The sequence below is a fragment of the Phyllostomus hastatus genome, unplaced genomic scaffold (genome assembly GCF_019186645.2).
Source record: "Phyllostomus hastatus isolate PE091 unplaced genomic scaffold, TTU_PhHast_1.1 phas_scaffold_1066, whole genome shotgun sequence".
NCBI lineage: Eukaryota > Metazoa > Chordata > Mammalia > Chiroptera > Phyllostomidae > Phyllostomus > Phyllostomus hastatus.
The window spans coordinates 10,536,891-10,564,837 of record NW_025334004.1 but is presented as its reverse complement, the minus strand read 5'-3'; the positions used below and the strand labels follow the sequence as shown (position 1 = coordinate 10,564,837).

Genomic DNA, 27,947 nt, shown 5'->3' with positions numbered 1-27,947 from the left:
TTTTGCGTCTCTGGCAGTCCGTCCTTCAAGCTTAGTCGGCATGGGTCGCTCCGGGAAATTGCCCTCCGGTGTCTCCGCCAAGTTGAAACGCTGGAAGAAAGGCCATAGCAGCGACAGCAACCCCGCCATCTGCCGCCACCGCCAGGCTGCCCGCAGCCGCTTCTTCAGCCGGCCCTCAGGTAGGAGGGTCGCAAACTGGGCACGGCCGGCGCCTGGGTTCTGGGCAGGCCTGGGTCTGGATGGTTCTGGGCCTCTCTGACCCAGGCATTGGATCTTTCATCTCTTAGACTGTTGTCGGATCTGGTGCCTACCGTACAGCTCCACCCGCCCCATTTAACAGATGCGGCAGTCTGTGGATACTGAGTCCACAGTAGGGAAATGACTTGTCTGAGTATCAGATTTGGGATTCTTGGCTGTACTTAACCTGTCGGCTCTTTTTGAAGCGCTTTTGCTTTCATTTATTTTCCATGCCCCCTGAGGGCAGTCCCCCGACGATTCCCACCGGCGTTTCTTCCATCAGGACAGGGAAGCAGAAACTTTTACTTGGAGGGTTTTCTAAGTTCCAGATGTACAGTGGCCTGATGAGGAAAACCGCGTTCAGAACAGCCTCTTGGGTTGGGGGCCTGGACTCCAGTGCTTTGTTTTCGAGAGGTGGTTCTTTGTCTCTTGGCCAAAGGGGTAGAAGTGAGGGTCTTTCCTTGTGCCTCCGGTTTGCAGGAAAGAGCGACCTGACAGTTGATGCGTTGAAGTTGCATAATGAGCTGCAGTCGGGGTCCCTTCGCCTGGGCAAGAGTGAAGCCCGGGAGGCGGCCATGGAAGAAGAGGAGGCGCCGGCTCTCACGGAGAAGTCCTCCGCCACCTTCCTAAGTGGCCTCTCGGACTGCACTAATGTCACCTTCAGCAAAGTGCAGCGCTTCTGGGAGTCCAACTCGGCTGCCCACAAGGAGGTATCAGGGAGGGTCAGGAGGGCATGGGATAGTGAAGAGGGGACGGGCTCCTACTTTTTATTTACTTGCTGTCTGGTGACAGCAGCTGGTATTTCTGGATGATGGGTCACCTCTCCTGCCCTTTGTGACCCCTACTTATTACTTCTCTTAGGGCAGGTTCCACTTTCTGCTTTTTCTAACAGCATCTCCCCTGTTCAAGTGTCAGGTCCTTCACAATAGAAATATTTTCCAAACATTTTTCTCTTCACCTGTCTAGTCTTAATAATATATTTTACTTTATCCAATATATCCAAAATATCATTTCAATATATAATCAATATAAACAATAAGATGGTTACATTATTTTTTATCATACTATTCAAAATCTAGTGTGTATGTTACCCTTAACATCTCCATTTCGATGCTATGTTTTATTAAAAATACTTGATTTGTATTTAGATTCATAAAACAGTTGCAAAAGTAGATTCATATACCCAAGTTGTTCTAAATCTGGGTTTTGCAGTAACTGGATCAGGTATTTGTTGTTACATTTAATTGATTACAATTTTAAAATTAAAAATTCAGTTCCTCAGTCACACTAGCCACAGTTCAGATGCACAATAACCTCTTGTCAGCGGTACTGTTCTAGGTTTTTTTGTATTTTTATCTACATTTTGTTTAAGTTTACTGAAGCATGATTATATTTTATACACAGTGTTCTGCAACTTCCCCCCCATTGAACAGTATTTCTGTTACTACACATAGTTGTTCCTAATTGTTTTCAATAGTTACATAGTATTTGAGTCTATCCTTATTTATTAAATAATAATAGTATAACATTAAAGCCCTGTTGGTAGCTGCTTGGTTGTTCCAATTTGTTGCTATGGTGAACACACTTGTACATAAATGCTTACACATTTGTGCAGGTGTTTCTATACCTGCATCCTAGGGATGGAATTTCAGCAAACATGTTCTGAGCTTCTCATGCCCTTGACCTGGTGGTCTGTACCCCTGGCTCTGAATGCTGCTCATCTTGTCAATCTTTGGGCTTTCAGAAGATTAATTTGTGAAGGAGCAAAGAAAAAAAGCTGATCTTGGTGGGGTTAGATCTAAAATATTTGTCAGAGGTGCCTTCTCCTTCATGCGCAGATCTGTGCTGTTCTGGCTGCTGTCACAGAGGTGATTCGCTCCCAGGGAGGGAAGGAGACGGAGACTGAGTACTTTGCAGCACTGGTGAGTGGGTGTGACTCGGAGGGGGTGGGTGTTCAGAGCAGCAGGTTATGCCGGCGGTAGGGAGAAGACAGGTCACCCTAGCATGTGGGGAGTGAATGACTGCCCGGAGCACATGGAAGTACTTCGGTCCTTCCCCAGTGGCTTGCTAAGAGAGGTGGTATTTGCTGCATTATTCTTGTAAAACAAAAATCCACTACTCTGGATTTAATCTCCTTGATCTATGAAGATGACTAAGGCTTCATAGATCAAAGTGTGGTCTGGGGTCCCCCAGACCCTTCTGGGGAGTTGGCCAGGTCAAAATCATGTCCAAACTAATACTAGAACATCATTTATCTCTTTCACGCTCTCTCATGAGTGTACCATGGGGTTTTCCAGAGTTATGTGATGTCTGATGACATTATTTTGAGAGCTAATGGAATTATGCTTGTGTATTCTTGTGTTTTAAAATTTTGTTTTAATTTTATTATAGTAAATATCAATAGGCATAACCTACATAAACAAAACATCTTTGGGGAATCCTTAATAATTATTACGGGTGTAAAAGTTTGAGAACCACTGTTCTAGAATGAGGTTAGCAAACTGCTGCCCAAAGGCATAGTCTCACCCTTGGCCTTTAAGCTCACAGACTGTGAGCTTGAAGTGGTTTTTATATTTTGAAAGGATTGTTAAAACATGCAAAGAAGAATATGCAACAGAGACCATCGATAACCTGCAAAGTCTAAAATATTATCCAGCCCTTTACAGAAAGAGCTTTCCAGTCTCTGCTCTAGAATAATGAACTAAATTATTTTTATTACATGGCAATACAGGGTTTTTATCATGTGCCAGACAACATTCTAACTGTTTCATATATATTAATTCAATTAATTCTCACAATAACTTACATGTAGTACTATTATCCCTATTTTACAAAGGAGGAAACTGAATCGCAGAAAGGTTAAGTTACTGGCCCAAAGACAAATGGTGGTGATGCTGGGGTTTGAACCTTTGACACCTTCTTGGTCATAATCATTCTGTGGGGCACGTGGTGTCCCCCAGCACCCAGTTTGTTCAGCATGGCACATTTCCTGTTCACACCCTGTGATTTGGCCCTCAGATGACGACAATGGAGGCAGTGGAGTCCCCGGAGTCTCTGGCCGCTGTGGCTTACCTGCTGAACCTTGTCCTGAAACGGTGAGTCCCGGACTCTGTCTGAACCCCAAGGCTCTTTGTGTAGAGGAGAGGGGAGTGTGGGCGGGAGGAGCAGCATCAGGAATTGTTAGAAGAACAAAAAGATAGTGGAGTAGTGGGTGGCATTCTGCAACAGGAGGCGGGTGACTTGGGAGGTTGTAGACAGTGTGAATGCTGGTGCCTGGGGAGGGGGCAGCCCTGGTGCAGTCCGTGGGGCGGGAGGGATGGGGTGGAATGTTGGCACCAGGATGTCTGGGGACCTGCAGGGGGAAGGCGGGGAGAGGATTGGCCTGAGTTTATAAGGGCCCATCTTGTGGACAGTACAGAGTTGGGTAGTGGAGAAGGCGAGGGAGGCAGGGAGCTCAGGCGCCACAGGGCACTCACGTACTGGGTGTCCGGAAGGGTGAGTTCTTGTCCTGACTGTTACTAACTTGCTGACTTGACAGGCCAGCACTGCCTCCCTCTGTCCAGCTTCCTCCTTCAGACCAGGGCCAGGGCTGCCCCGTCTGCTCTCGGTGGCCCCTCTGGAGTTCTGGCTTTCTCTGTTCTCTCCCCGCAGCGTGCCCAACCCTGTGCTCATTAAGAAGTTCTCAGATACCTCCAAAGCCTTCATGGACATCCTGTCAGCCCAGGCCAGCAGTGGCTCTACCTCTGCCCTCCGATGGGTTAGTAGTTGGTTCTCAGTTTCTCCTCTGCTGGCCTGGGCTTCTCAGATGGACTCCTTTGGGATTTTCTGGAGTCAGTGAGAAGCTGGGCTTTTTCCCCACGTAGCTGAAGAGGGTGGAACTGAGACACTCTGACTCTCCTCTTCAAGGTTCTCTCGTGCCTGGCCACCCTTCTGCGGAAGCAGGACCTGGAGGCCTGGGGCTACCCCGTGACCCTGCAGGTGTACCACGGGCTACTGAGCTTCACCGTGCACGCCAAGCCCAAGGTGAGGCTGCCGGGTCACCAGAATATGGGAATGGACCTGCCACTCCAGGAGGCAGGCGCAGCTGGCCTGGCTGGTCTGAGTAGGATGGGCAGCTGGCCTGGAGTCCTGGGCTCTTGCCCCAAGGTTCTGTTTCTTCCCTCTGAGGCCCCGTCTGCTTGGCTCCAGAAGGCGAGGGCAGCTCCTCCTACAGGAGAGTCATTCTCTGTCAGGCCCTCTGAGTCTCTGCTGCCTGACTGGGTAGTGACATGTTAGTTACAGTGGCAGGAGGGTTGTGGGAGGCCGGAGTGGGTTTTGGAGTCACACAGGCTTGAGTTGGATAATGGACTCACAGCTTGTTCTCTGACCTTGAGCAAGTTACTTACTCTTTGAGCCTCAGTTTCCCAGCCGTGAAAGAGGGATGATAATACCCACCTGGCTGTGAGGGTGCAGGGATACTCAAGGGCTCCTCACAGGCTGGCTCAGGAACTGCTCGTGGCACGTGCTCAGCAAGTAGTGGTTGGCCATAGCTTCCTCCTGAAAGTCAGGGCAAGGGAGAGGGTAGGAGTACCAACAGTCACAGTGGTCGCTTTCTGTGTCGAGCATTGTCACCCAGGTGGCTCATGCCTCTTTCCCTGGGTGTCCACGTGGTCTTCCCCTCACTTTCTTCAGGTCTCTGCTGAAATGTCACTTTACCGGAGGGACACTTCACTAACTATCGTATAAAAAAATAGCCTCATTTTATTGTGTAAAAAATACTTCTACCTCTTGGTGGACATTTGTTTGTAGAGCATGAGTTGTGTGCCCTGTTCACTGCCACAGGGCTGGCTAGGTGGGCACTTGGTGCTGCTGCTGAGTGAATGAGTGAACGGATGCCTGCTGTAAAGGCGAGGACACGGAAGCTCAGAGATGAAGCCGTCTGGCTTGCTTAGGACTATTGGATGAGTTAGGAGGACGACAGGAGTTGGAGCCTGGGTTTGTCTCGCTCATATACACTCTGTATGCATGTGTAGCTCAGGCATGTATGCTTGAAGCCTAATGCATAGCATCAAACATACGGGAGGTGTATGGTCACCGCTTGTTAGTGGGGCATTGTGCCGACCATCCAAGCTGTTGGTTGAATGCTGACCCGGCCCTGACCCCCTTTTTTTGCCCCTCAGATCCGGAAGGCTGCCCAGCATGGAGTGTGCTCAGTCATCAAGGGCAGCGAATTCATGTTTGGTGAGAAGGCTCCTGCCCATCACCCTGCTGCCATTTCCACGGCCAAGTTCTGCATCCAGGAGATTGAGAAGTCTGGAGGTGGGAGCCAGGCTGAGGGCAGGGGGCTGGCGGGGGAAGACAGGGCCCGCCGCAGAGTGCGGGCTGGAGTCTCAGCTCCCCTTTGTCTGCCAGGCTCCAAGGAGGCCACCACCACACTGCACATGCTGACCCTGCTGAAGGACCTGCTGCCCTGCTTCCCGGAGGGCCTGGTGAAGAGCTGCAGTGAGACTCTCCTCAGGGTCATGACCTTGAGCCATGTGGTGAGCTCAGGCTCTAGAGCCAGCGGGTGGGGGCACCCAGAGGGTGGTGAGGGTATAGCTACAGACCCCAGGCCCATGGTGCTGGCTTTGGCGAACTCCCTGGTTAGGCCAAAGTAGGTCTCCCTGCCCTGACCCTGCTCTTAGCTATAGCCAAGGACGCCATCTATCCCTGGCGTCAGCCAGGCTGGGCCGTCCTGCAGGGGCTGGTCCAGCTGGGAGCTGCCCCCTCAGAGGACAGGGCAGAGGGAGGGTGGCACCGAGGTGTGGCTGGTGAAGCATCGGTCCTGTCCCTGCCTCGGGCTTGGCTGTACCACAGGCACAGTTAATTTCTCTTTTTTCCTGACTTACTGATGTCTGTGTGGTGACCTTAAAGATACATAAAAGTAAAAAGTGATCTCCTACATTTTTGCACCCTTGCTCAATTCTGTTACTTGTTGTGTATTCCCTCATAGTGTTTTTTTTCCATCTTTTGTTATTGAAGTCAGGACGACATTGGTTAATAAAATTATGTAGGTTTCAGGTGTGCAGTTCTGTAATACATCATACATATGTTGCATTGTGTGTTAACCACCCCAAGTTTGTAGTGTCTACTCATCCACGCTTTAAAGTATTTACTATAAAAATTGCGTGATCCTTGTTTGAAAGAAAAGAGCCATTCAGAAATATGTACGATAGAAAATACAGGTCTTTTATTTCTCTCCAAGTCTCACTTCCTAAGATAAGCAGTGCACCAACTCACCATGTGTCCTTTTATACATTTCTCCTTGCATAAACTACCATGCGTAAAAACATGAAGTACAACTGGAAATATAGCATGCAAGCCATATACAGCCACTCTTCTACTATTTTTTAGCCCTTGAGGTTAAAAACATTTTGCTCGCGTTTCTTGATTGTCTCTGTTTAAATCATTTAAATTTTTACTGGCTGCCAAGATTTCTGAAAGTGACAGTGCTCTCAGCGTCTAGGTGTGGGGAGCATGCATGAGTTTCAGGGGCCTGGGTCTTCCCCGCAGCCCACTGGTGGGAGTGGGCGGTTGAGGAGTCCGGGGCTTTGCGGGTTGCCCACTAAACCTGTGTGTCCTTTCCAGCTGGTGACAGCCTGTGCCATGCAGGCCTTTCACAGCCTCTTCCATGCCAAGCCTGGCCCTGGTACCCTGCCTGCAGAGCTCAATGCCCAGATCATCACGGTGAGGCCTGGCGGGTGGAGGGGCAGTGCTCTGGTCGGGGGAGGTGGGGTGGTCCTGCTGCTTGTCTGCGGAGTGAGGTTGAATGGGCTGGGCCAGGCCGCCCCACAGCAGGAGACTGGCCACCAAAGCCATGTCAGCACCCACAGGAGCTGGAGGAGCTGACTCTTAACAAAGGGTTTCAGCGTCTTCTCATGGTATTTTGAGCAGGGGTTCTCAGCCTCAGGGATCTGTGACTGGACTTGGAGAAAGGTGCAGAAACTCCCCAAAATTGTTTGCAAAATGTGTGTACGTGCTCATGGGCCTTTTTCCAGAGAACGGCTCCGTGGCTTTTGTCAAGGGTTCACAATGGGTCATGTGACCTGTTACACTCAGCTGTTCCTAGAGACTTTTCTTCTCAAGAAGCAGAACTAGAGGGGCTTCATGGAGCTGGGAAGGCCAGGCAAGGGGGCTCTGAGTTCTGGGCCTGCTTGTGCAGGCCTGCCACTGGGACCGGCTGGTGCTTAAGGATGGTAGAGGTCATTGTCACTGGGCTGCTGATGAATGCACGTGCTCAGACACCTGCTTATTTTTTTGTCTCATCTCTAGGCCTTGTACGACTACGTTCCCAGTGAGAATGACTTACAGCCCCTGCTGGCCTGGCTCAAGGTCATGGAGAAAGCACACATCAACCTGGTCAGGTAAGGTGAGGTGGAGGGGCGTCCCAGGGCCTCCAGGCAGGCCACCTGCCCTGCAGTGCGCATGGAAAGGAAGAGATCTGGAAGCTGGAGAGGAGTTCAGCTTTCTGGGGGTGGCAGCAGTTCCACATCGAGTGTACTGCAGACCACCTCCTGTTTTTATGAGGCATGGAGCTGGGCAGCACAGCCTGTGTTGGCCGGGGCTGTTGCCTTTCCTCCCAGAGCTTTGAGGACAGGCCGAGAGTACTGCCCCCTCAGGTGGGGCCTAAGTGTCCTAATTTCGTCACCTTTGGCTGTCATCCTGTGCAGTTGGTTTCCTTTTCAGAGGATGTCATCCACTCTCTGCAGGTCTACCCCACTCCGGACCTGGGTTACTAGTCCCCTCCTCTGGAATTGTCCTGCGAACCCAGATTCTGCTTTGTGTCTCTGTGATAACACTCACAGTTGAACTTGGCCATTCAATAACAGTAGCCTCTTGATAATTCCACTTTTCCCGTTTAAGGCTGAGAAGAAAATAGGTGTGTCAATTGGCAGCTTGCATTTTGCTTGGAGGGAGGCCCTCCGAGGCCCCCGAGGCTCCACCCAGGTGTGTCTGTCCTCGCCTCCACTGAAGGGTTCCCGTTGGCCTGCTCTCCCCCGTGCACCGTGCTGGGTTCCGTGCTTCCACATGTCACCATGACCACCTCCACCCATGAGGACAGTCTTAGCCCATTTCATAAACCGGAAGCTGAAGCACTGCGAGCCAGCTTGTCGTGAGGTCATTAGGGGGTACGACGAAGTCTGCCAGGCCCATGCCTTTTGTGCACCAAACCACCTGTCACCTGGAGGTGCCAGAAAATGGCCAAATAGCCTCTTCCTCTATTTCTCAGGATTTAGCCTATAGCAGGACTCCAAACTTGTGTCTGGTAGATGTCCCAGGATATTGTTGTAGCACCACAGCTAGTGGCAAAAAACCTAGAGACAACCTAACTGTGCCCCAGGAGGGGGCTGGTTAAATGGAAACAGTGAAATATGAGGCCACCATTAGAAGTAATTGAAGTCAGTGTGTGCATGCTGATGTGCAAAGACCTCCAAGGTGGACTGAGAAAAAGCAAGGTGCAGAACAGCGTGGGTGTTGTGATTATTTGTACACTCCAGAGCCAGATTACTGGAGTGTGGGTCCTGACCCCTCCCTCCAGTAGCTGGGTGGCCTTGGGCAAGTTACTTGACTTCTCTGTGCTTCAGTTTCCTCATCTATGAAATGGAAATTGTAATAAGATTTAATCTCAGTTTTTGCAGGGTTTCAGGTTTTCTGTTTGGGGTTTGTTTTTGGGTTGTTTTTTTTTTTGTTTGTTTGTTTGTTTTTCCGCAAGGTTTAAATTAATGCATGTTACATCAGTACTTGGTTTGTGATAAATGTCACATAAAAGTTAGCAGTTGTTATTGTTGTGTATGTCTCTATATGTATAAAAATTGGAAGAGCACTAGAGAAACTTAACCTTGATTTTCCTCTGGGAAGTGCATCTGAGGGTCAGTTGGGAGAAAGGTGTGGTAAGGAAGACTTTAGTTTTGTACCTGAGGAGGTCACCTGTTTGAGTTTTTTCTCTTTTCTTTTTTTTTTTTTTTAACCACCTGTAGCTATTACTTGAATGACAGCACTTTTTAAAAAAATTGTCCACAAGAAGGGCCCTGTAGAGCTCCCCAAAGTGAGTGACTGTCACTGGACCTGGGCCATCTAGGCCCCCCAGGCCCAGGGCCAGGCAGGCCCCACAGAAGTCTTTTGTCTTGACAGGCTGCAGCGGAACCTGGGCCTGGGCCACCTCCCTCGCTTTTTTGGAACCACAACGACCTGCCTCCTCTCTCCCCACTCTCAGGTGGTGACAGCTGCCACCCAGAGCCTGCAGGTACCGCAGTCCCCGGCCCCGAGCCCCAGCTTTAGCGGGAGGAGCAGAGAGCATAAGAGGTCCTGCCGGCTGCCTCCAGCTGCGTCCTGGGAGGAGGTTCTTGGGTGGGGTGGGCTTCCTAAAACCTTCAGGAAGCGGGCACCTAGGTGGGCTGAGTGGTACTGGGTGGCTGCCTTAGGTCCAGACAGCTGTGGCCTCTTTTCGCAGGAGATCCTGAAGGAATGTGTTGCTCCCCACATGGCTGACATCGGCTCTGTGACCTCCTCAGCCTCAGGCCCTGCCCAGTGTGTCGCCAAGATGTTCAGGTAAGAATTATAACGTCTGAGATTAGAAGACATAAGGTGTACCTTGTAGAAGATTCCTTACAATGAGAAGTCTCTGCTTGTCACTTCCTCTGGGCCATGCGCACAGTGCCAGAGCAGCTGCTGTGATTCGAGCACCAGGTGCCAGAGTGTGGTGCCCCTGAGTGTGGACTATCAGGCCAGTCACCTGGAGCACATTTCTCTGCCTCAATACCCCAGGGACATCATCAGTTAAAAGGGACTAATGCAGCCCTGGCTGTTGTGGCTCAGTGGATTGAGTCCTGGCCTGTGAACCAAAGGGTCACTGGTTCGATTCCCAGTCAGGGTACATGCCTGGGCTGCAGGCCAGGTCCCCAGTAGGGGGCACGTGAGAAGCAACATTGATGTTTCTCTCCCTGTCTTCCTCCCTCCCCCTCTCTAAAAATATATGAATAAAACCCTTTTATTTTTTTTTTTAAAAAAGGACTAATGCAGGTGAGGATTAAATGAGGTAACTATGTATAAAGTGCTCAGAACAGTACATAGTGAGACGCTCAATAATGAGGCGCTCAGGACCACTAGCAGTAGTCCTGGTTCTAGGAGATAGGAATTGACCCCATTTTATACAAAGACAAGCTGAGGTCACCCAACTAGTAAGTGGCAGCCTGGCCACAAAGCCCACTGTTAATCGTGTGCTGATGTGCTCTCCAAGCCTCGGGAGGAGCCATGCATGAGCACGGCCACTGACCATCCTCACCCTCCTGGTGGGCGGTATGGAGCATTGGAATACCACGCATACTGAGTGGTCCCAAGAAAGGGGCTAGGATCCTTGGTATCTCTGCTGGGTCCCTCTGCTCAGCTCCAAGGTGTGGTGCTTTCGGTACTACGCCTCGTGAGGAAATGGGCCCATGTCCTGTGGACACATCTGGAATGAAGTTTCCGGAAAACAGGAATAGAGCTGCACCATGGCTAGCCCGTCCCTTTCCCCACACTGACCCCTATTGGCCATTCTTGCTTAAAGCCTCCAGGGGGCTAGAATTTGGGGGATGGAGCGGACCAGGGTGTGCACGTGCCTGACGGGGCTGGCAGCTGGGCCAGCCATCCCTAGTGCAGCTTCCCCATTCTGCTTAGACCACCTGTTCTTACCCTGCCTTCCCACATTGGGTCAGGCCAAGAGAGCATGGGACAGTGGCAAAGCAGATAACCCTGGTAGGTTATATCCTCTCAGAGTTTCACCATTTGAAGACTGAACAAATAACGTACTTCCCATGTTTTTCTTTAAGTGTGGGGGTTACATAAATTAAACTCTTAGTATGGGGAGCAGTGTGGGAACTTCAGAAATGCCACTTTGCCCCTTGGCCTTTCCTGGGCTGGCAGTCGGACTGCCATGGTGGCAGCGTTGACTTCCTGGTTGGGGTTGGAGCGTGGCCGTGGCTCTGACAGCCTGCTTCCTTGGCAGGGCAGTGGAAGAGGGCCTGACGTACAAATTCCATGCGGCCTGGAGCTCCGTGTTACAGCTTCTGTGTGTCTTCTTCGAGGCGTGTGGGAGGCAGGCCCATCCTGTGATGAAGAAGGTGAGTTGGGGGCCGCTGGGGCCAGGGCAGGAAGTGGCACTTGGACTTTGGGACTGTGGGCTCTTGGAAGGGGCCTGTGTCTGTTATCTGTGCCCTTCAACTCTGCCTGCCGCCACAGCAGGTGCCCAGCGCTGTGTCTCCGGGAAGGTGGCTGGGCCATCGTGGGAGGAACAAGAAGAGGGGTGGGGTCCCCTTCCCCCCATCTGCTCACTAGTGTTGAGTGGAATTGATGGTTTTGAATAGGGAACCAGTATGATTCTGTCACCCCTGCCTGGATCTTCTAATTTTTAATTCTCTAAATTTTCTGTAATGAGTAAGTATATATTTCGATCAGCCTTAGGTGTCAGGGAGGTGACTGAAACCCAGAATGAACTATCTGTGGGCCAGGGGTCAGCTTAGGGAGAGGGTGGGACTGAGAACAGGCCCCAGACGCCTCATCCGTGGGCCTCATGGCACCTTCCTCGCTGACTCACCCCCTCCCTTCACCTGGGATGGCAGGCTCCCTCGGGGGGCCGGGCCTGGGCTCTGGTAGGTGAGGTTGGCAGACTTGGCTTTCTGGGAGAGGTGCATGAGGAGTGAAGCTCGGAGAGGGAGCCTGAGGACTGTGCTGAGCCAGAGGGTGCGGCTCTGTCAACGGGCAGGCACTGCTCAGTGCACACTGTCCTTTTGCTACCGGCCACACACAGGTCTGCCTTTGCCAGACCGTCACTTTTCACAATAAACTAGAAACCTACATTTGTATGTAAAGCCTCTTTATTTTTATATGTTACTAAGGAATACAGAGTTGTTTTTTTTTTAAATCCTGGGACATTGGGGAGGGGTAAAACATATCAGTGGGCTACATTTGGTTACTGGTTTGTGACCTCTGACCCAGAGCTTAACCTGGGCCCATGCTCCCGACCTCATCATCCAGAGCTTTTGGCTCAGACTCAGCCTGGGTGCTTGCTCTGTGAGCACATCCTGATGTATAATCTCTCATCTCTTTGCTCCAGTGTCTCCAGTCCCTGTGTGACCTGCGCCTCTCCCCTCATTTCCCCCACACGGCAGCTCTGGATAAGGCAGTGGGGGCTGCGGTGGCCAGCATGGGGCCTGAGGTGGTTTTACAGGCTGTGCCTCTGGAAATTGATGGCTCTGAGTAAGTGTGAACCTGGTTGGCTTCCGTACAAGCCCCAGAAGGATCAGATGCCTTATTCTCCCCCAGGAGGGTATCCACTTCTTTGGGTGAAGTCTCTGTGTGCCATGGGGGGGTCAGCAAGAGAGGCCAGAGCAGAGCTTGACATGCTCCTTAGCTCAGCAGGGGAAGGACGCACTGTTGGGGAATGCTGCCCTCCAGGCTGTCACCTCCTCACTGGACCTTTCCTGCCTCCTCCCAGAGAGACTCTGGATTTCCCACGGAGCTGGCTGCTGCCCGTGATCCGGGACCACGTTCGGGAAGCTCGACTTGGTTTCTTCACCTCCTACTTCCTGCCCCTGGCTACCACCCTGAAGGGCAAAGGTATGGGCCCACCACAGTCCTGGGGCTCGGCTGGAAGGGGTCGGGAAAGGCTCCTGGTCCAGCGCCCCAGTCCTAGGACATCCGGCAGCCTCCCTCTGTCAGACAGGTGGCCAGCCAGTGCTTGAGAGCCTCAGTGGGGCTGTCCCTCCCTCTGCCTGTGGCAGGCAGACACTGGCCACCTCTCCCACTAAGAAAGTAATCACACAAGCACACAGCAATTTACATGTGTGCAGAGATGTTCCTGGCAAAAATGCTAGCACGACCCCACCTCCGTCAGTGGGTTTCAGTGAGGCCCGTTACGGGAAGCCCACTGGGGAACACAGTGTGGCCGCCACAGAGAAAGGGGCCTTACGGGGGCGCATTCGGGAGACGGGGAGTTGAACAGACTAGATTCAGTCTCAGCTCAGCCACTCCAGTTTGTTGACTTCAGGCAAGTTTATTCAGTTCCTTTGGGTCTGCTTCTTGTCTGTAAAGTGAGAATGATAATTACTACATGAGGATTCAATGAAATAATCACCCAAGGGTTTATTGTGCAGCCTGGTACATAGAAATTGCTCCGTAAATGTTACCAACTTAATTTGAGTTGTCAAGTAAACCAAGGTTTCAGAACAATACATGTATAGTACAGCCCTGTTTTTCTTTTTTAAAGTGTGAGTTTGTTGTTTAAGCATTGCAGGTCAGAAGAGATGGCGGCTTTCCCTGGGGAGTATGGTTATGGGAGAGGGTGCTTTCTGTTTTATGCAGGTCTTTTCCGGGTTTTAAAAGGAACAGTTTCAGTGGGGAGGAGGGAATCAACGATATTGTCCCCATCACTGGGCTTTTGGTTTGGGTGAAAATGAGGACTGGTGGCTAGGAGGGTGCCCCGGGTCACACTGTGTCCTCTGTCACACTCCAGCAATGGACTTGGCCCAGGAGGGCAGCATGGTGGAGTCTAAGATCTACGACACGCTGCAGTGGCAGGTGAGGGGTCACGTGTGGTGACGTGGGTTGGGCAGGGCAAGGCTCTGGGTTGCTGAATGTCATTCTCCTTTACCGTCCTCTCCGTCCGCAGATCTGGACCCTCCTGCCCGGGTTCTGCACGAGGCCCACAGATGTGGCCGCCTCCTTTAAAGGGCTGGCGCGGACGCTGGGCACTGCCCTCAGCGAGCGCCCAGACCTGAGGGTCACGGTGTGCCAGGCCCTGCGCACTCTCATCACCAAGGGCTGTGAGGCAGGTGCGTGTGGGCTCGGGGGCCGGGGGCTGGAGGGAGGATGGCTGCAACGGCATGAATCCCCTCACCCCATCTCCAGGCCTGCTGAGGCTCATGGCCTGAGCCACAGTTCATTCTTTGCAAGGACCTGGGGCTTCTGCTGGGGACCCAAGGATGCCAAAAACTGCCTCTTCTTCTCTGTACTGCCAGTGCACTGATAGCTGGGGAGTTACTCAGTCAGCATGGAAGGGTTTCACTGCTGCCAGGACAGGAACGAGGCGGGAGCAGAGCCCGTGGTGGCACCTCGTTCTCTCTGCCCTGGCCTCAGCATCTCCAGTCCCATAGAAGCCCACATGAGTGGTGCTGCCATGGGTGCTCCAAAAGGGTGCCTCTGGGCTGCAGCCTGTGGGGTCACCTCCTGCCCTTCTTATGCAAACTGTGGTCCTCCTGTCAGAGGCTGACCGTGCCGAAGTGAGCCGTTTTGCCAAGAACTTTCTGCCAATTCTCTTCAACCTGTATGGGCAGCCTGTGGCAGCCGGGGACACCCCAGCCCCTCGCCGGGCTGTGCTGGAAACCATCAAAACTTACCTCACCATTACCGAGCCTCAGGTGAGCTGGTGAACAGGGGAGGAATGCGCTCGGATGGCAAGGGGTGGGTTGGGTGTACCAGAAGGGCCCAGGCCCTACTCACCAGGGCTCTCTTGGGCATGTGCCATCTGGAGAACAGGAGACCAGATGCCATGGGTGGCGGCTGGGCTGGGCTAGGTTTGGGCTTGAGGCTTCTAAGCAGGAATGGGAGGAGGTACAGCTCTGTGACCTGCTGCGCTCTCTGTTTCTCCCTTCAACAATGCCCTCCTCTTCCCTGGGGGCTGCCAGCTGGTGAATGGTTTCCTGGAAAAAGCCAGCGAGAAGGTGCTTGACCCTGCCAGCTCCGACTTCACCAGGTAAAGTGCCCCACTTGCACTGGGGCAGCCCAGGAAGCTAGAGGGTGTGTCTGGCAGAAGCCTGTGGGCTCTCTCTGGAGTAATTTTGGAAAGGCTTGAGATACTGACTGTTCCAGCTCTACTGCGAGGCCTGACCAGCTCCTCCCTGAAGCGTTAGTACAGCCTTCTAGGGAAGGATGAGGGCCCTGGAGACTCACTGTCCAGGTTCAAATCCCACGGGCTGTGTGGCCTTGGACAAGTTACTTGCCCATTCTTTTCCTTTGTGTCCTCAGTCTATGTGATGGACATGCTCATAGTGCCTGCAGCAGGGTTGCTGTGAGAACTGAAGGGGTTAACACTGGTAAAGCTCCTGGGGCAGTGCCTGGTACCTGACGGATACTCAGGTGCAGGCTATGGTGGTCATTCACAGGCTCCTTGGAGGCTCCTTGTCTTCCTCATCCTGACTTCTCCCACCGGCCCCTCACAGAGTAGACAGAAAGACACTGTTAGTCTGTACCCTCCTCCAGCCCTCACTAAGCTCCTCCTTGGTGTCCTGGCCTTGTGCAGATTGTCTGTCCTGGACCTGGTCGTGGCCTTGGCCCCTCACGCTGACGAAGCTGCCATCAGTAAGCTGTATTCCACCATCCGGCCCTACCTAGAGGTGAGCCCTGGGGCTGGGAGCCCCATGCAACCACACCTAGGGGGGAGGAGTGGGTGCCTCGGCAGGGTGGGGCCTGTCTTCTTTTCTTCATCCCTTGCTGCTGCCCAAGATCAGGTCTTCATCTGCTTTCTTGTGATGTGGCTGCCCTTTGTGCTCTATCTAGCCTGTCTGTCACATTGATGCCAGAGTGACTAAAATGCTCAGCCGTGCTCAGGCCTCACCTGCCGAGGCATCTCCGGTAGAAACGAGGCCATCCTCCTTTGCCTGGATTGCTCACTGGGCTGTCCCAGCCCAGCCTGATCTCCTTACGCCCACCACCCGGTCCCCCTCATCCCCTGCCACCACTCTGGCCTCATTAAACTGTTTCAAGAGTTCCAGATATAATGGGCCTCTTTTCTGCCTTTGCATATGCTGGGTCCTCTGCTGATACGCTGTGGCTATTCACCAGGCAAAACTCAGGCCAGCGGTGACCCCCTGAAGGCTGTCACCACTGCGACAGTTTAATAAGCAGTTGTTCAACAGTGAGAAGTGCTCTGGGGTGGAACTCGCAGGCAGACCCAGAAGTCCAGGGCAGGGCCACCTAACCTCAGGAGCGGTGTCCCGGGGGAGTGACGGAGAGCACCTTTGGAACAGTAAGGGGCTAGGCAGAAAAGGGGAGACAGGAGAAAGATGAGCAGGTACAATGGGCCTGGTGCGTTCCAGGCACTGCGAGTCCGTGCTGCTGGCGTGAGCGCTTCTTAGAGTTGGGTCAGTGGCGTGATTGGAAGGTTGGGCTGGCTTCTCTCCCTGCAGCATCTCCATGTGGCACAGACTAGCCTCTTTTTTTTTTTTTTAATTGTTTTAAAAAGATTTAATTTTTTTGGAGAGGGGAAGGGAAGGAGAAAGATGGAGAGAAACACTGATTGGTTTCCTTTTGTACTCCCCCAACTGGGGACCTGGCCTGCAACCCAGGCATGTACCCTGACTGGAATCAAACTAACCACCTTTTGGTTCATAGGCTGGAGCTCAGCCTACTGAGCAACACCAGCCAGGGCCAGACTTACCTGCCTCTCGGCGACCATAGTCTGCTGGCCCTCTTGTCAGACCCCATGAGCTCCAGAGTCAAGGCCAGCTTCTTTGAACCCCCTCCAGTGCTGGTCTCCGTTAATGGTGACTCCTCTGCGAGTGTCATCGGATGGGTGGTGGACCCCTAGCCACCCCTCTTCACCCCTCCCTGCCCCCCGTGTACCCTCCTAGAGCAAGGCCCATGGGGTACAGAAGAAGGCCTACCGTGTGCTGGAGGAGGTGTGTGCCTGCCCCCAGGGCCCCGGGGCCCGCTTCGTGCAGAGCCACCTGGATGACCTGAAGAAGACCCTGCTGGACTCGCTGCGAACCACTTCGTCTCCTGCCAAGAGGGTGAGGGCTCCAGGGGCAGCCCTGCTGTGCCTGAGGGAGGACAGGCGACACCAGGAGAGGACCACTGTGGAGATGCTCCATAGGCCTCAGTGTCTGGGGTGGCCTTAAGGGGTCCTGATCATTGCTTGCCCTGTCCTGCAGCCCCGTTTGAAGTGCCTTATACATATCGTGAAGAAGCTCACCGCTGAGCATGAGGAGTTCATCACTGCCCTTGTGCCGGAGGTCAGGGGTGCAAGAGAGGGGTGTGGGTGTGTTTTGAGGGTTCCTTGGAGCATGGCTTCTACAGGCCTGTTGAAATCAGGGGAGGGCAGTACTGGGGTTGGGGGTGGACTCAATTCACTGCCCGGGAGAGGAGATCCCCTTACCTGCCCATTCTGCCCCGGGCCACAAACCCCAGGGTGGCCAGCTCAGGAGGATGAGCTTATGGGATTGTCTGGGCAGGTGATCCTGTGTACCAAGGAGGTGTCAGTGGGTGCTCGGAAAAATGCCTTCGCCCTGTTGGTGGAGATGGGCCACGCTTTCCTTCGGTTTGGCCCGAGCCAGGAAGGTGAGGCCTGGGTGACATAGGGCTAGGGTGGTTGTTCTGCTCCCCGGCCTGGGGAGCACCCTGCAAAACCACTGGCTCTGGACCTGGTCAGGCTGCTCCTGTCTGGCCGGCACCCCCTCCCTGGTAGGCCCGAGACGCAGTATGTAGGCTGGGCTCTGCCCCAGTGCAACTTGCCCTGCCCTCTCCCTCCCAGAGGCCCTGCAGCGCTACCTTGTCCTGATCTACCCCGGGCTCGTGGGCGCCGTCACCATGGTCAGCTGCAGTATCCTGGCCCTGACCCACCTCCTTTTCGAGTTTAAAGGTAAATGCTATTTCTTGAAGGCCTGGGAAACCTGCCCTCAGAGCAGGAGAATGCCCAGGAGGTCAAGACAGGCTGGCTTCCAGATAGGGGAAAGGTCAAGGGTGGGTGGAAGAAAAGCTGGAACTAAGCCCAGCCGTCTCCCTTGCCTGCTGCCCAGCGTAGCCCTCCCTGTAGCCACCTCCTATCCTGTTCTCACAGTGGGTCAGAGGAGGTGGGTCTCCTGCCCACTGTTGGTCCTGGTTCTCCCTCTTACCAGCAAGTTTATGATCCTCTTGGAACCTGACTCTTACCTCTGAAATGGGGCAGAAAAGTAGTACCTCCTCTTGGGGTGGCTGAAGGACCAGAGGAGACACTCCATGGAAAGTAACCAGGACCGGACCAGGCACACGGAAGTCCCCAGTGTTAGCCATCACCCTGTGACCCTGCAGGGTCTAGAGTCCTGGTTGGGGTCTGGGCCTCTCTGACAGTGGCCCTCTGGACACCATAGGTCTGATGGGGACCAGCACGATGGAGCAGCTGCTGGAGAACGTGTGCCTGCTGCTGGCCTCCCGCACCCGTGATGTGGTCAAGTCGGCGCTGGGCTTCATCAAGGTGGCCGTGGTTGTCATGGACGTGGCCCACCTGGCCAAGCACGTGCAGCTGGTGGTAAGTGCCCCTTTCCATTCTGTGGGTGGCAGTGTGGCCTCTGGGCTGCCATCACAGAACCAGTGAACCTCAAGGTCAGCAAGTTTCAGACATTTTGTTTAGCTACATACTGTCTTTTGTAACAGAAGGTCATGCAGGAGCCCTGGAAGGAACCAGCAGGGGAGGGCCGGCCTGGTGGAGGAAGGGGCACAGTGCCCAGCCACCTCGTGTTGCTTGTCCTCTCCCACCTCGGCCCCTCTGCAGAAGCAAGGGCTCTACAGGGTAGAGGCCAGGGAATAGGGCCATCCCTCATTTTGTAGCTGAGGAAACAGAGGCCAGAGATTGCCCCACGTCACAGTACTGGAGACAGCAGCCCTGGGAACAGAACCCAAAGCTCAGGAGTAAGATTGAGCTCTTCCCTAGCGGGCCCTCATCTCTCTCTCTCTCTCTCTTTTCTATTTTGCCTCTTGCATTCTGACCATCTGGGTTTGAGGAGGCTCCTCTGGATACCCCTCCTGGGCTGCAGGAGGGCCTGCAGAGCCCTCTGGTATCAGGTCCCCTTGCGCCCTCCTGCTGGGCCTAAGGCATATAGTGAGCTGCATCTTTCAGTCCCCCTTGCTGCAGTGTCCTCTGCCTCAGTTTCCCTCTGCCTGCTGGGTGGAGTTGCATCAGACCTCCGGGGGTATCTTGCTTGTCATCTTTGTTTGTGGCCTTGGGTTTAGATGAGAAGGGGCAGGTGAGAGTCAGAGTAGCCTGCCCCCAACCTGCAAAAGCCTACAGCCTAACTGGAGACCAGAGATGGGAGAACAGCCAGAGCAGGGGTCTGTTCTGGAGTTACGAGAATTGATAAAAGCCCGTCAAAGGATTGATGGGGCCCTGTTGAGAGACACTGTAGATGATATTTGCCACTCCTGCGTTTCCCAAACCAGGCCACGTGAAGGCTTGAGTGCAGTCCAGTCAGAGATTAACTCTGGGCCACAGAAGGGACATGTGAAACCAAGAGAAACCTGGTGGTGGGGGGCAGGGGGGCAGAATGTGAGCCATGGAATTAGGTAGATCTAGGCTAACTCCTTTCTCTGGCCACTTGGCAGCCATTTAACCCTCTGGTCCCCCAGTTTTCTTGTCCGTAAATTGGGGAAGATGATAATATCTGCCTTGCTGGGTGGTTCTAAGGATTTGCTGAGATAATGGGTGTGAGGGTTCAAAGGACTCTAACGCTGTGGTCTGGGCATTGTGGTCAGGGATCATCACAAAAGAGGGCTTAGGGGAAAGGTGGGGGCTGCCCGGACTGGGGAGCCTATGTGGCCCAAGGGCTGAGCCAGGAACAGGGTCACGCTTGCCCTCGCCTCTTAGCCAGCTTGGTCCCCACATGTCCCTGTTCTGTACAGCAGCGCAGGGGCATGCAGGGTGGGGGGCACCCTCCCCCTGACACCCTGGTGCCCTGCCCTGCAGATGGAAGCCATCGGGAAGCTCTCAGACGACATGCGGCGGCATTTCCGCATGAAGCTTCGGAACCTGTTCACCAAGTTCATCCGCAAGTTTGGGTCTGTGCACTGACTGGGGGAGGGGGGAGGGTGGTCAGAGGAGTTGAGGGGTTTTCATCCTACCAGGAACCCCACAGAGAAGGGGCTGGGCTGGGGGACCAGTCTCTCCCCTGTGGCTGGAAGGGCTCTGGCTACACACCTGCTACTTCTGGGTGGCGTGCTCTGACCAGTGCACCTCACCTGCCCTTTGCTGCCCCTCAGGTTCGAGCTGGTGAAGGGGCTGCTGCCTGAGGAGTACCACAAAGTCCTGGCCAATGTCCGGAAAGCTGAGGCCCGGGCCAAGAGGCACCGTGCGCTGAGCCAGGCTGCTGAGGAAGAGGAGGAGGAAGAGGAGGAGGAGCCCCCCCAGGGCAAAGGCGACAGGTGAGACCTCAGATGGGGCCTTGGTGATCTGGTCCTCGTCAAGCCGAAGCCTGCCCAGACAGTGTCCAGCTGCCTCCGCCTGTCCTGGGAGTGCCCTGACTCGGGGCTTCTCTCTCTTTAGCATCGAGGAGATTTTGGCCGACTCCGAGGACGAGGAAAATGAGGAGGAGGAAAGGAGCCGGGGCAAGGAGCAGCGGAGGCTGACCCGGCAGAGGAGCCGGGCCTGGCTGAAGGAGGGTGGCGGGGATGAGCCCCTCAACTTCCTGGACCCCAAGGTGGCCCAGCGAGTCCTAGGTAAGCAAGAAGTAGCTGGCCCGTGAGCTCAGAAAACAGGCTTACCTGGGGGCCAGCTTCAGGGTGGGGGTGCTGGTGACTCCCACAGAGGCCGGTGGGCACCAGGGCACAGACTTGGTCTTGTCGGTTACGATGAGGTCTGAGTGGGTTAGGGCTGGCCTTCCCCCTCCTCACTGCCCAGCTCTGTCACGCCAGCCACACAGCCCGGGGCCAGGCGGGGCAAGAAGAAGGACCATGGCTTCAAAGTGAGTGCCGATGGCCGGCTAATCATCCGGGAGGAGGAAGAGGATGCTGCCACCGCCAGGATGGAGGAGGAGGAAAGCACTAAAGGTGGGGGCGCCTGCCTGCCCTGGGAATGCAGCGGCACTCGTTCATCCCCCCATCGTTCACGTGTTCTCACTCATTCATTCAGTCTGTGTGTCGTGGGAGCGAAGGTGGTAACAGCTTTATCTAAAGCGACGTTCTCAAACTTGCTGAGTTCCTCAGACTTCTTTGACTAATTAAGAAATCTTTTTATGTTGTAATGCTGCCATTTATACAATTCTATAATTCAAACAAAACTTTCAAAACACGGTACTTCCCCTTACCATGTGTGATACACTCTGTTGGTCTCTACTGTCTTCTCTTCTGTTTCTTCTCTTTTTTTTTTTGGCCAAAGCGGGAACTTGGCTGAGGCCCAGAATCTCCTTGAGAGGTAGAAAGAGGCAGACTCAGACACTCCCAAGTCTCCGATTCCATTGTACTCTGTGGTCCAGGAGCCGCTCAGGTGAAAGACCTCTGAGTACTGTTTTCTCTTCCCTCTCCCTCTCTGCACACACCATCCATTAGTTCATAAAAGCTTGGGTCTTCTACAGTAGATCTGTCTTCACCCTTTTTTTTTTTTTTTTTTTCATTCCCGCTGCCATCATCCCTGGACCCATGGCTCACTGCAGCCTCCTAAACAGTGCTCTCCCCCTGCCCCTTCCCCTGCCTTCATGAGCTGTGTGACTGTGGACCAGAATGGGTGCAGTACCAACACCTGCCTCAGAGGGGAGCTGTGAGGATGAAATGGGTAACCTGAGCAGTGCATGCAGGGGTAATGCTTCAAAGCCGTTTCCTGGTGTGGTCTCATCACAGCTCCCTCTCACCCTTGGTAATTCCTATCTCTCTTCTTGTGCATGTAGCCTGGTGCTAAAAATGCCCCTCCCCTCTGCTTCCTTCGAAACCCTCCCTGCTCTTTAGGACTGGTCCAGCTCCAGTCCTTCTCTGTGGCCTTTCCACGGCCCTTCAGCCTCCGGGCCTTGTTCCCTCAGAACTCTGGGCAAGTCCAGGGACTGCCCAGTCTTCAGCATGTGGTCACGTGCTCCCTTGTGATGTCACTTGATTGTTGATTCACTTTATTTGAGTTTGTCTTCCCTCGAATTAATCAGTTTCATCCTTTTTTAAAAATATACTGATAGCTTTCTAAAACTCATGGTGAAATACACATAACATAAAATTTACCATCTGAACCATTTTTGAGTATACAGTTCAGCAGTGTTCAGTATATTCACATTGATGTACAGCCAATCTCCAGAACTTTTTCATCCTACAAAACTGAAGCTCTGCACTCATTCAACAACTCCCCGTGTCCTCTCCCCCCAGCCCTGACAACCACCGTTCTACTTACTGTCTGTGAATTTGAGTGTGGATTGAGTCTAGGTGTGGCACATAAGTGGGGTCATCCTGTATCTGTCCTTCTGCGACTGGCTGGCTTCATTTGGCACAGTGCCCTCAGGGTTCCCCCATGTGGTCGCATGTGTCAGGATCTTCTCCTGTTTGAGGCTGGCTTTACTCTGTTGTGCGTGTGCACCCCGCTTTGGTATCCGCTCGTCTGTTGGGCTCTTGGGTGGCTTCCACTTTCTGACCTCTGTGAATGATGCTGCCGTGAACGTGAGCGTACAAAAATCTCTTCAGGATCCCACTTTTCGTTCAAGCTCGCACCCAGAAGTGAGATTGCCGGGTCACATCACAGCACGGAATTCTGTGCTGAAGTTCTTGAGGACTTGCCACACTGTGTTCCCCAACGGCTGCACCGCTTCCCGTTCCCACCCGCAGGACACACGGGGTTCGGTTTCCCCGCATCCTTGCCAACGCTTCTTGTCTGGTTTTTGGGTAGTAGCCGTGCTAATAGTTGTGAGGTGGTAGCTCATGGTGGTTTTGATTTGCGTTTCCTTAATGATTAGTGATGGTCAGTATCTTTTTTATGTTTCCTGGACACTGGGGTATCTTTTTGAAGAATTGTCCACTCAGGTCCTTTTGCCCATTTTTTAACTGAGGTGTTTGTTCTCTGTTATTGAGTTGTAGAGATTCTTTATATATTCAGCTCCTAGCCCTTTATCAGATGTATGATTTGCAAATGTTTTCTCCCATTTCATAGTTGCTTCTTAGTCTGTTGATGTGTCCTTTGACACACAGAAGGTTTTAAATTTTAATACAGTCCAGTTTCTTAATGTAGAGCAAATCTGTTGGTTCATACTTTCTTATATCCCCATAGAATGCCCAGCTTGTGCAGGGCAAACAAAACGTTCTCAGGTGGGAGAGTAAACCGGTTCTCTCAGCACAGTGGAGTCTGGGGCTGCAGGGGTGCCTGGCTCCCTGCAAACCTGTGGTTTCCTTAGAGCTGCAGAGAAGGCTGTATTTACCTCAGAAGTGGGACCCCACTTCCTGAAAGGGCTATTGTCCCTGGGACCGAGCATGGGAAGAAGGAAGCTCAGTGTTCAGGGGTCTTGCCTCCCACAGAAGGACACAGGATTTCCGGGGCGGGGTGTCACAGCTCCTTCAGCCTGATGAGCCAGGAGGAGGCAGAATGAAATTTGGGGGGCTTTGGGGAAATGAGGCCTCGCTGAGTGCTCACAGGCTGCTCTTCCTTTTGGCTCCAGGGGAGGATGAAGAGATGGCTGACCTGGTGGAAGACCTGGGCATCAGGAATGTGAGTGACTCCTGCTGATGCAGGGCCGGGTCCCTCAGACCCGAGCTGTGGGCCCGACAGCTTCTCGCTACCTCACCTGCACTGCTCCCTGGCTGCTGCATAGAGCACCAGGGACGTGCACGCAGGCTGTCCGTGGGTGGTGGGTGCTGTGCTGGGGGCAGGGGCCATGTCACGGCTAACCTCTCTGTGGGGCGCGGGAGGGGCGTGGCTCTCTCAGAAGCACCTGGGGCTTCCTCCGGTGTTGGCTGGGCTGTCAGCTGAAGGAGGAAGGAGATAAAGCCCCTGTCTCTCCATGAGGACATGTGCTGTGCCGGCTGCAAGGGCAACAGCTGGCCTGCAGGCCCCAAGGGGCAAGCTGCCGCATGGGGTGGGGGCACCCACCATTGATGGGTGCCGAGGGCCCCACGAGTTACAGGAAATGGGAACGACTTATATCCCCATTTCCAGAGGGGCCCATAAAAAGATAACATTTCCTGCCCAAGGTCATGGGGTTGTTAAATGTCTGTGTCTTCAGTCCTGAATGAATCCTGGCTTATATGTAAGGTGTGTGGCACTTAGTGATACTAAGTTCTTGTCACTGCGTTTTTCCTGGAACTCTTTTTCTGGCCAAAGCCTCCCTGGTTGCTTCAGCACATCCTCACATGTGGCTTTGCAGTCCGTCCACAGCCTGCTCCTCTTCCAGCAAGCGGGAACTGACCACAGCCCTCGAGCACAGCCCCGAGGTTCAGCACAGCAGGACTGGGGCTCCTTATCTCTAGGCACTGGAGAAAGACCTGGGGTGGCCACCCTCCAGGGTTGGCTCATGGCAAATTATCACCTGCCATTGAGATCCCCAGGGGCTCTTAGGCATGGCAGTTGCTGAATCCCACTCCTCTGCCTGCAGTTACGGCACTATCAAGATGCCAGGGTACAAGTGACAGCTGCAGCTGCCAGTGGGCAGAGCTGTGCCAGGTGCCAGCTGAACCAGGAACAAGCTGTGCTGTCACCCTCTGGTGCAGCTGGAGTCCTGTTTCCAGCCAGTTTCTGTGTCTCCACTAGGAGTCCACTCTTCTGGGGCACAGCCAATGGAGCTGGTGCCCCCGTCGCCCAGACACGCCCTGTGTGTGCTCCAGCCTGTTCCCTTTGCCCGGCACACCTTCCACTCTCCCTGGCCTTTAAGCCAGTGAATGTTCCTCAGAGTAGGGGTCTGAAGCCCACCTGCCTGGGGATCCCTGGGCAGCTTGAGCCCCAGGACTCTAGTTTGAAGAGGCTTCCCGAGCACTGTGGCTCAGACCACAGCCTGGCAGCCAGCCCTTCGATCTGAGGCCTCCTGCACAGTGTTCCTTCACCTGGCCCGGTTGTCAGTCTCTAGGCCCAGGCCTTCTGGGGGACTGGGCTGCCTGCTGCCAGACCCACCTCTCCCGCGTGGAGCCCCTAACACAGTGCTGGCATGTGCTAAGTGCTGAGTCACTTCCTGTTGGATGTAATCAGGCGAGGTGACTTGTTGCTCTGTGCTCTCAGCTCCTGGTATGGCAGCATTGTTGAGGGACTGCTATGACTGATGTGAGCAGGGGTCTCCCACCTTCCTGAGAGCCCCTGGGCCACAGGAAGTTGGTCCTGTGCCACAGGTATCCCAAGGCCTCGAGCTTAGTAGGGGATCAGTGAGTGTTTGACTCCTGGGGAGGGCAGAGTAGAGTTCATGTATAGCAAGGAACTGGTAACGCTCTTCTCTCCAAAGAGCCTGAGGACCTCATTGACCCTGCTAGGAAGACTGGGGCTCAGCTGAGGTCAGCAGAGGTACCCAGATGGGCACTGTGGCCCTGTGGGAAGACTTCAGCATGGAGAGGCAGAGCAGTGGAGCAGGTGAGACAAACCCAGCAGTGGGGACCTGAGCTGGAAGCTTTCTTCTGCACTGCCTAGCTGTGTAGTCTTGAACAGTTACCTGCCCTCTCTGAGCCTGGGTGTCCTCATCTGTAAGGAGGCAACCAGGCGCTTGGCAGAGGACCTTTCCTGCTAATGCAGGTTGTGACTGCTTGTACTGCTACTGTTGGTGAAGATGATCACATCCCCTTGCTCATGAACTTTGCTTACCCCTTTATAGAAAAAGCACCAGAAGCCCAAGCATCAGAAAGAGGCTGATGATGAGGAGCTGGAGATGCCCCCTCAGTACCAAGGTGAGGCTTCCACTCTTCTGTTTTGGAATTTCTATTCTCTGTCTCCTGTATTAGGCAGGGTTTGTTGCGAGTGGAGCCACGAGGTTATGTGGCCTGGTTGCACTCAGTTGGTATCAGCAAAGACTGGCTGATACGTCCTCCTGAGGCAGTGCTATAGGACTCCATCCACAGCTGCGTTGAAGTGCAGGCTGGGAATGACACTGATCTTTGAAGTGTCTTAATCTCTTTAAGACGCAGTTTTCGCATCTATACGGTGGAACAAGAGCTGCCGTTCTGTCTCACAGTGTTGGTGTGAATCCTGAATGACAGAAAGCCTCATCTCACACAGTGAGAATGGTGCCTCATGCTATAGATGAGCTGAAGAGGCTCCAGAAAGTTAAGACACTTGCTTGACATTGGAGCTGGGAGTTGAACCCAGGTCTGCCTGACTTCAAAGCCTGTGTTCTTTCTCCTAGAACAAATGGGGCAGATTGAGCATTTAAGAGTGGAGGGAAGTTTGTTAGTGGAGAGTACATGCTCCCAGAGGTCACTGGGAGGTCTCTGGATTCGAGTCAGTCTGAGGAACCCAGCAGTCTTTCAAGTCAGCGGACAGTCCTTCTGAGAAAGGTCTTTGTCCTTGGTTGTTAGAGGACAGAGGCAGATTCCTGGCCAGGACCCCTCTACCCAGCAGCTCTCCGAAGAGAAGGAGCCCGTCACCTTCTCCCAGGAAAAGGCTGCGCTGGCTTTGTCTGACTGTTGGCCTCTGTGTTCTCCCTGTAGCTGGAGGCTCTGGCATCCACCGCCCTGTGGGCAAGAAGGCTACACCTGGGGCTGAATACAAGGCCAAGGTAAGAGCTGTCCGTGGGGGCAAGGGGTCTCCTGGCAGGGTGTCTGGGAAAGGGCGGGAAGCCATGCCTATCCGTGTCCTGGAAAGGCACCTCTGCGAAGCCAGACTAGGAGCACACTGGGGTCTTGTGAGTGTCGAAAGTCCAGGCTTCTGTTGGTTGGCCTTCCAGCGCCACAGAAAGTCTTTGCGCCACCTAAGGCAGAGAATGAAGGGCAAGTAGGATGTGGGGTCCGTCAAGGGAGGAAAAGGGTGGAAGGGGAACCCCACACTCCTAGTGGACTCCGTTTCTCTGAGCAGAAAGCAAAGGGTGACGTGAAGAAGAAAGGTGGGCTCGACCCCTATGCCTACATTCCCCTCAGCAGAACCAAGCTCAACCACAGGTACAGCGCTGTGCACGGTGGGGGGCGGGAGGTGGGGGCCTATGTTCTCATTAAACTCTCAACTCAATTGCTCCCATCTCTTCCAGTTTTTTATTTTTACTTTTTAACTTGACCATTCATGTAGTTGGTACCTACGTGTATAGTTAACTGGAACTGCCCTTTTAAACATGGAGGGTAATGCATCGTCTGTGCAGATCGAGCACCGCCCTGTGCCGGGCAGCACTCCCACTCCCCTGTTCCTGCTGGTCGTGCAGGGCCGCCTTCTGACATTATGGGAAAGAGGGCTGCCAGTTCTCGGTGAGATGTGACCCCTCTGTTCCTTGTCCCTGCAGGAAGAAGGTGAAGCTGCAGGGACAGTTCAAAGGCCTAGTAAAAGCCGCCCGGCGGGGATCCCAGGTGGGACACAAGCTCCGCAGAAAGGACCGTCGGCCCTGAGCCCCAGGGCCCCCAGGGCCACTCCGTGGCCGAGCCTGGACTCAGAAGGACTTGTTGGGACCAGGGCTTGGTTCCTAGAGGCACCCAGGATGTTGGAGGTTCCGAACAGGAACCGTCTTCTAGATGTGTCCTTGGGACCTGGAGATGGGAATGTGGCCTCGGTGCCTCCGAGAAGGCCAGTGGGGCGTCTGTGCATTCGCCCAGAGTGGTGGCTGTGTGCAGCAGAGACGGTCTTCTGCTTCCTCCAGCGGCTTGTAGCCACATGGCATTCTCGGCTCGGCTGTCATCTAGGTGTGTGAGATTTGCTGTGACCAGACAGAGAATAAACAGGCACCACCATACATTGTCCCTAGAAACATTGTGTTTCATCACCCACCCCCTTCAGGGACAGGAGCAATGTCTGGTCATTGGCATCAGTGTCTTGACCCCTTCCTCTCAATCCCAGGATCCAGTCTGGGGCACAGCATGATAGCCCCGAGGTCAGGCTCCTGGTCTTGCTCAGGGACACCTGC

General features: G+C 53.7%; 1 protein-coding gene across 1 annotated transcript; it reads left to right on the top strand.

Moving 5' to 3' along the window:
• On the top strand, window positions 1-27,776 carry RRP12 (ribosomal RNA processing 12 homolog). Its single transcript, XM_045854450.1, has 34 exons — window positions 1-179; window positions 718-947; window positions 2,076-2,159; window positions 3,256-3,332; window positions 3,889-3,994; window positions 4,144-4,260; window positions 5,397-5,535; window positions 5,629-5,756; window positions 6,844-6,942; window positions 7,528-7,619; window positions 9,388-9,499; window positions 9,707-9,804; window positions 11,240-11,354; window positions 12,347-12,489; window positions 12,728-12,849; window positions 13,745-13,809; window positions 13,901-14,063; window positions 14,494-14,648; window positions 14,916-14,983; window positions 15,530-15,623; window positions 16,860-17,018; window positions 17,160-17,240; window positions 17,460-17,565; window positions 17,759-17,866; window positions 18,354-18,511; window positions 19,943-20,034; window positions 20,236-20,397; window positions 20,519-20,691; window positions 20,887-21,021; window positions 23,592-23,641; window positions 25,722-25,794; window positions 26,554-26,621; window positions 26,918-27,000; window positions 27,333-27,776. Exons 1-34 carry the CDS (start codon window positions 41-43, stop codon window positions 27,433-27,435), a joined length of 3,897 nt encoding a protein of 1,298 aa, XP_045710406.1. The 5' UTR covers window positions 1-40; the 3' UTR covers window positions 27,436-27,776.
• Window positions 27,777-27,947: the final 171 nt, after the last annotated feature.

What these genes read in the sequence shown, in the direction of transcription:
- RRP12 (XM_045854450.1), top strand. Translation starts at nt 41, where the DNA reads ATGGGTCGCTCCGGGAAATTGCCCTCCGGTGTCTCCGCCAAGTTGAAA. An exon ending in GGAGATTGAGAAGTCTGGAG is followed by an intron (nt 5,536 to 5,628) that starts GTGGGAGCCAGG and finishes TTTGTCTGCCAG; the next exon opens with GCTCCAAGGAGGCCACCACC. An exon ending in TCACCATTACCGAGCCTCAG is followed by an intron (nt 14,649 to 14,915) that starts GTGAGCTGGTGA and finishes GGGGGCTGCCAG; the next exon opens with CTGGTGAATGGTTTCCTGGA.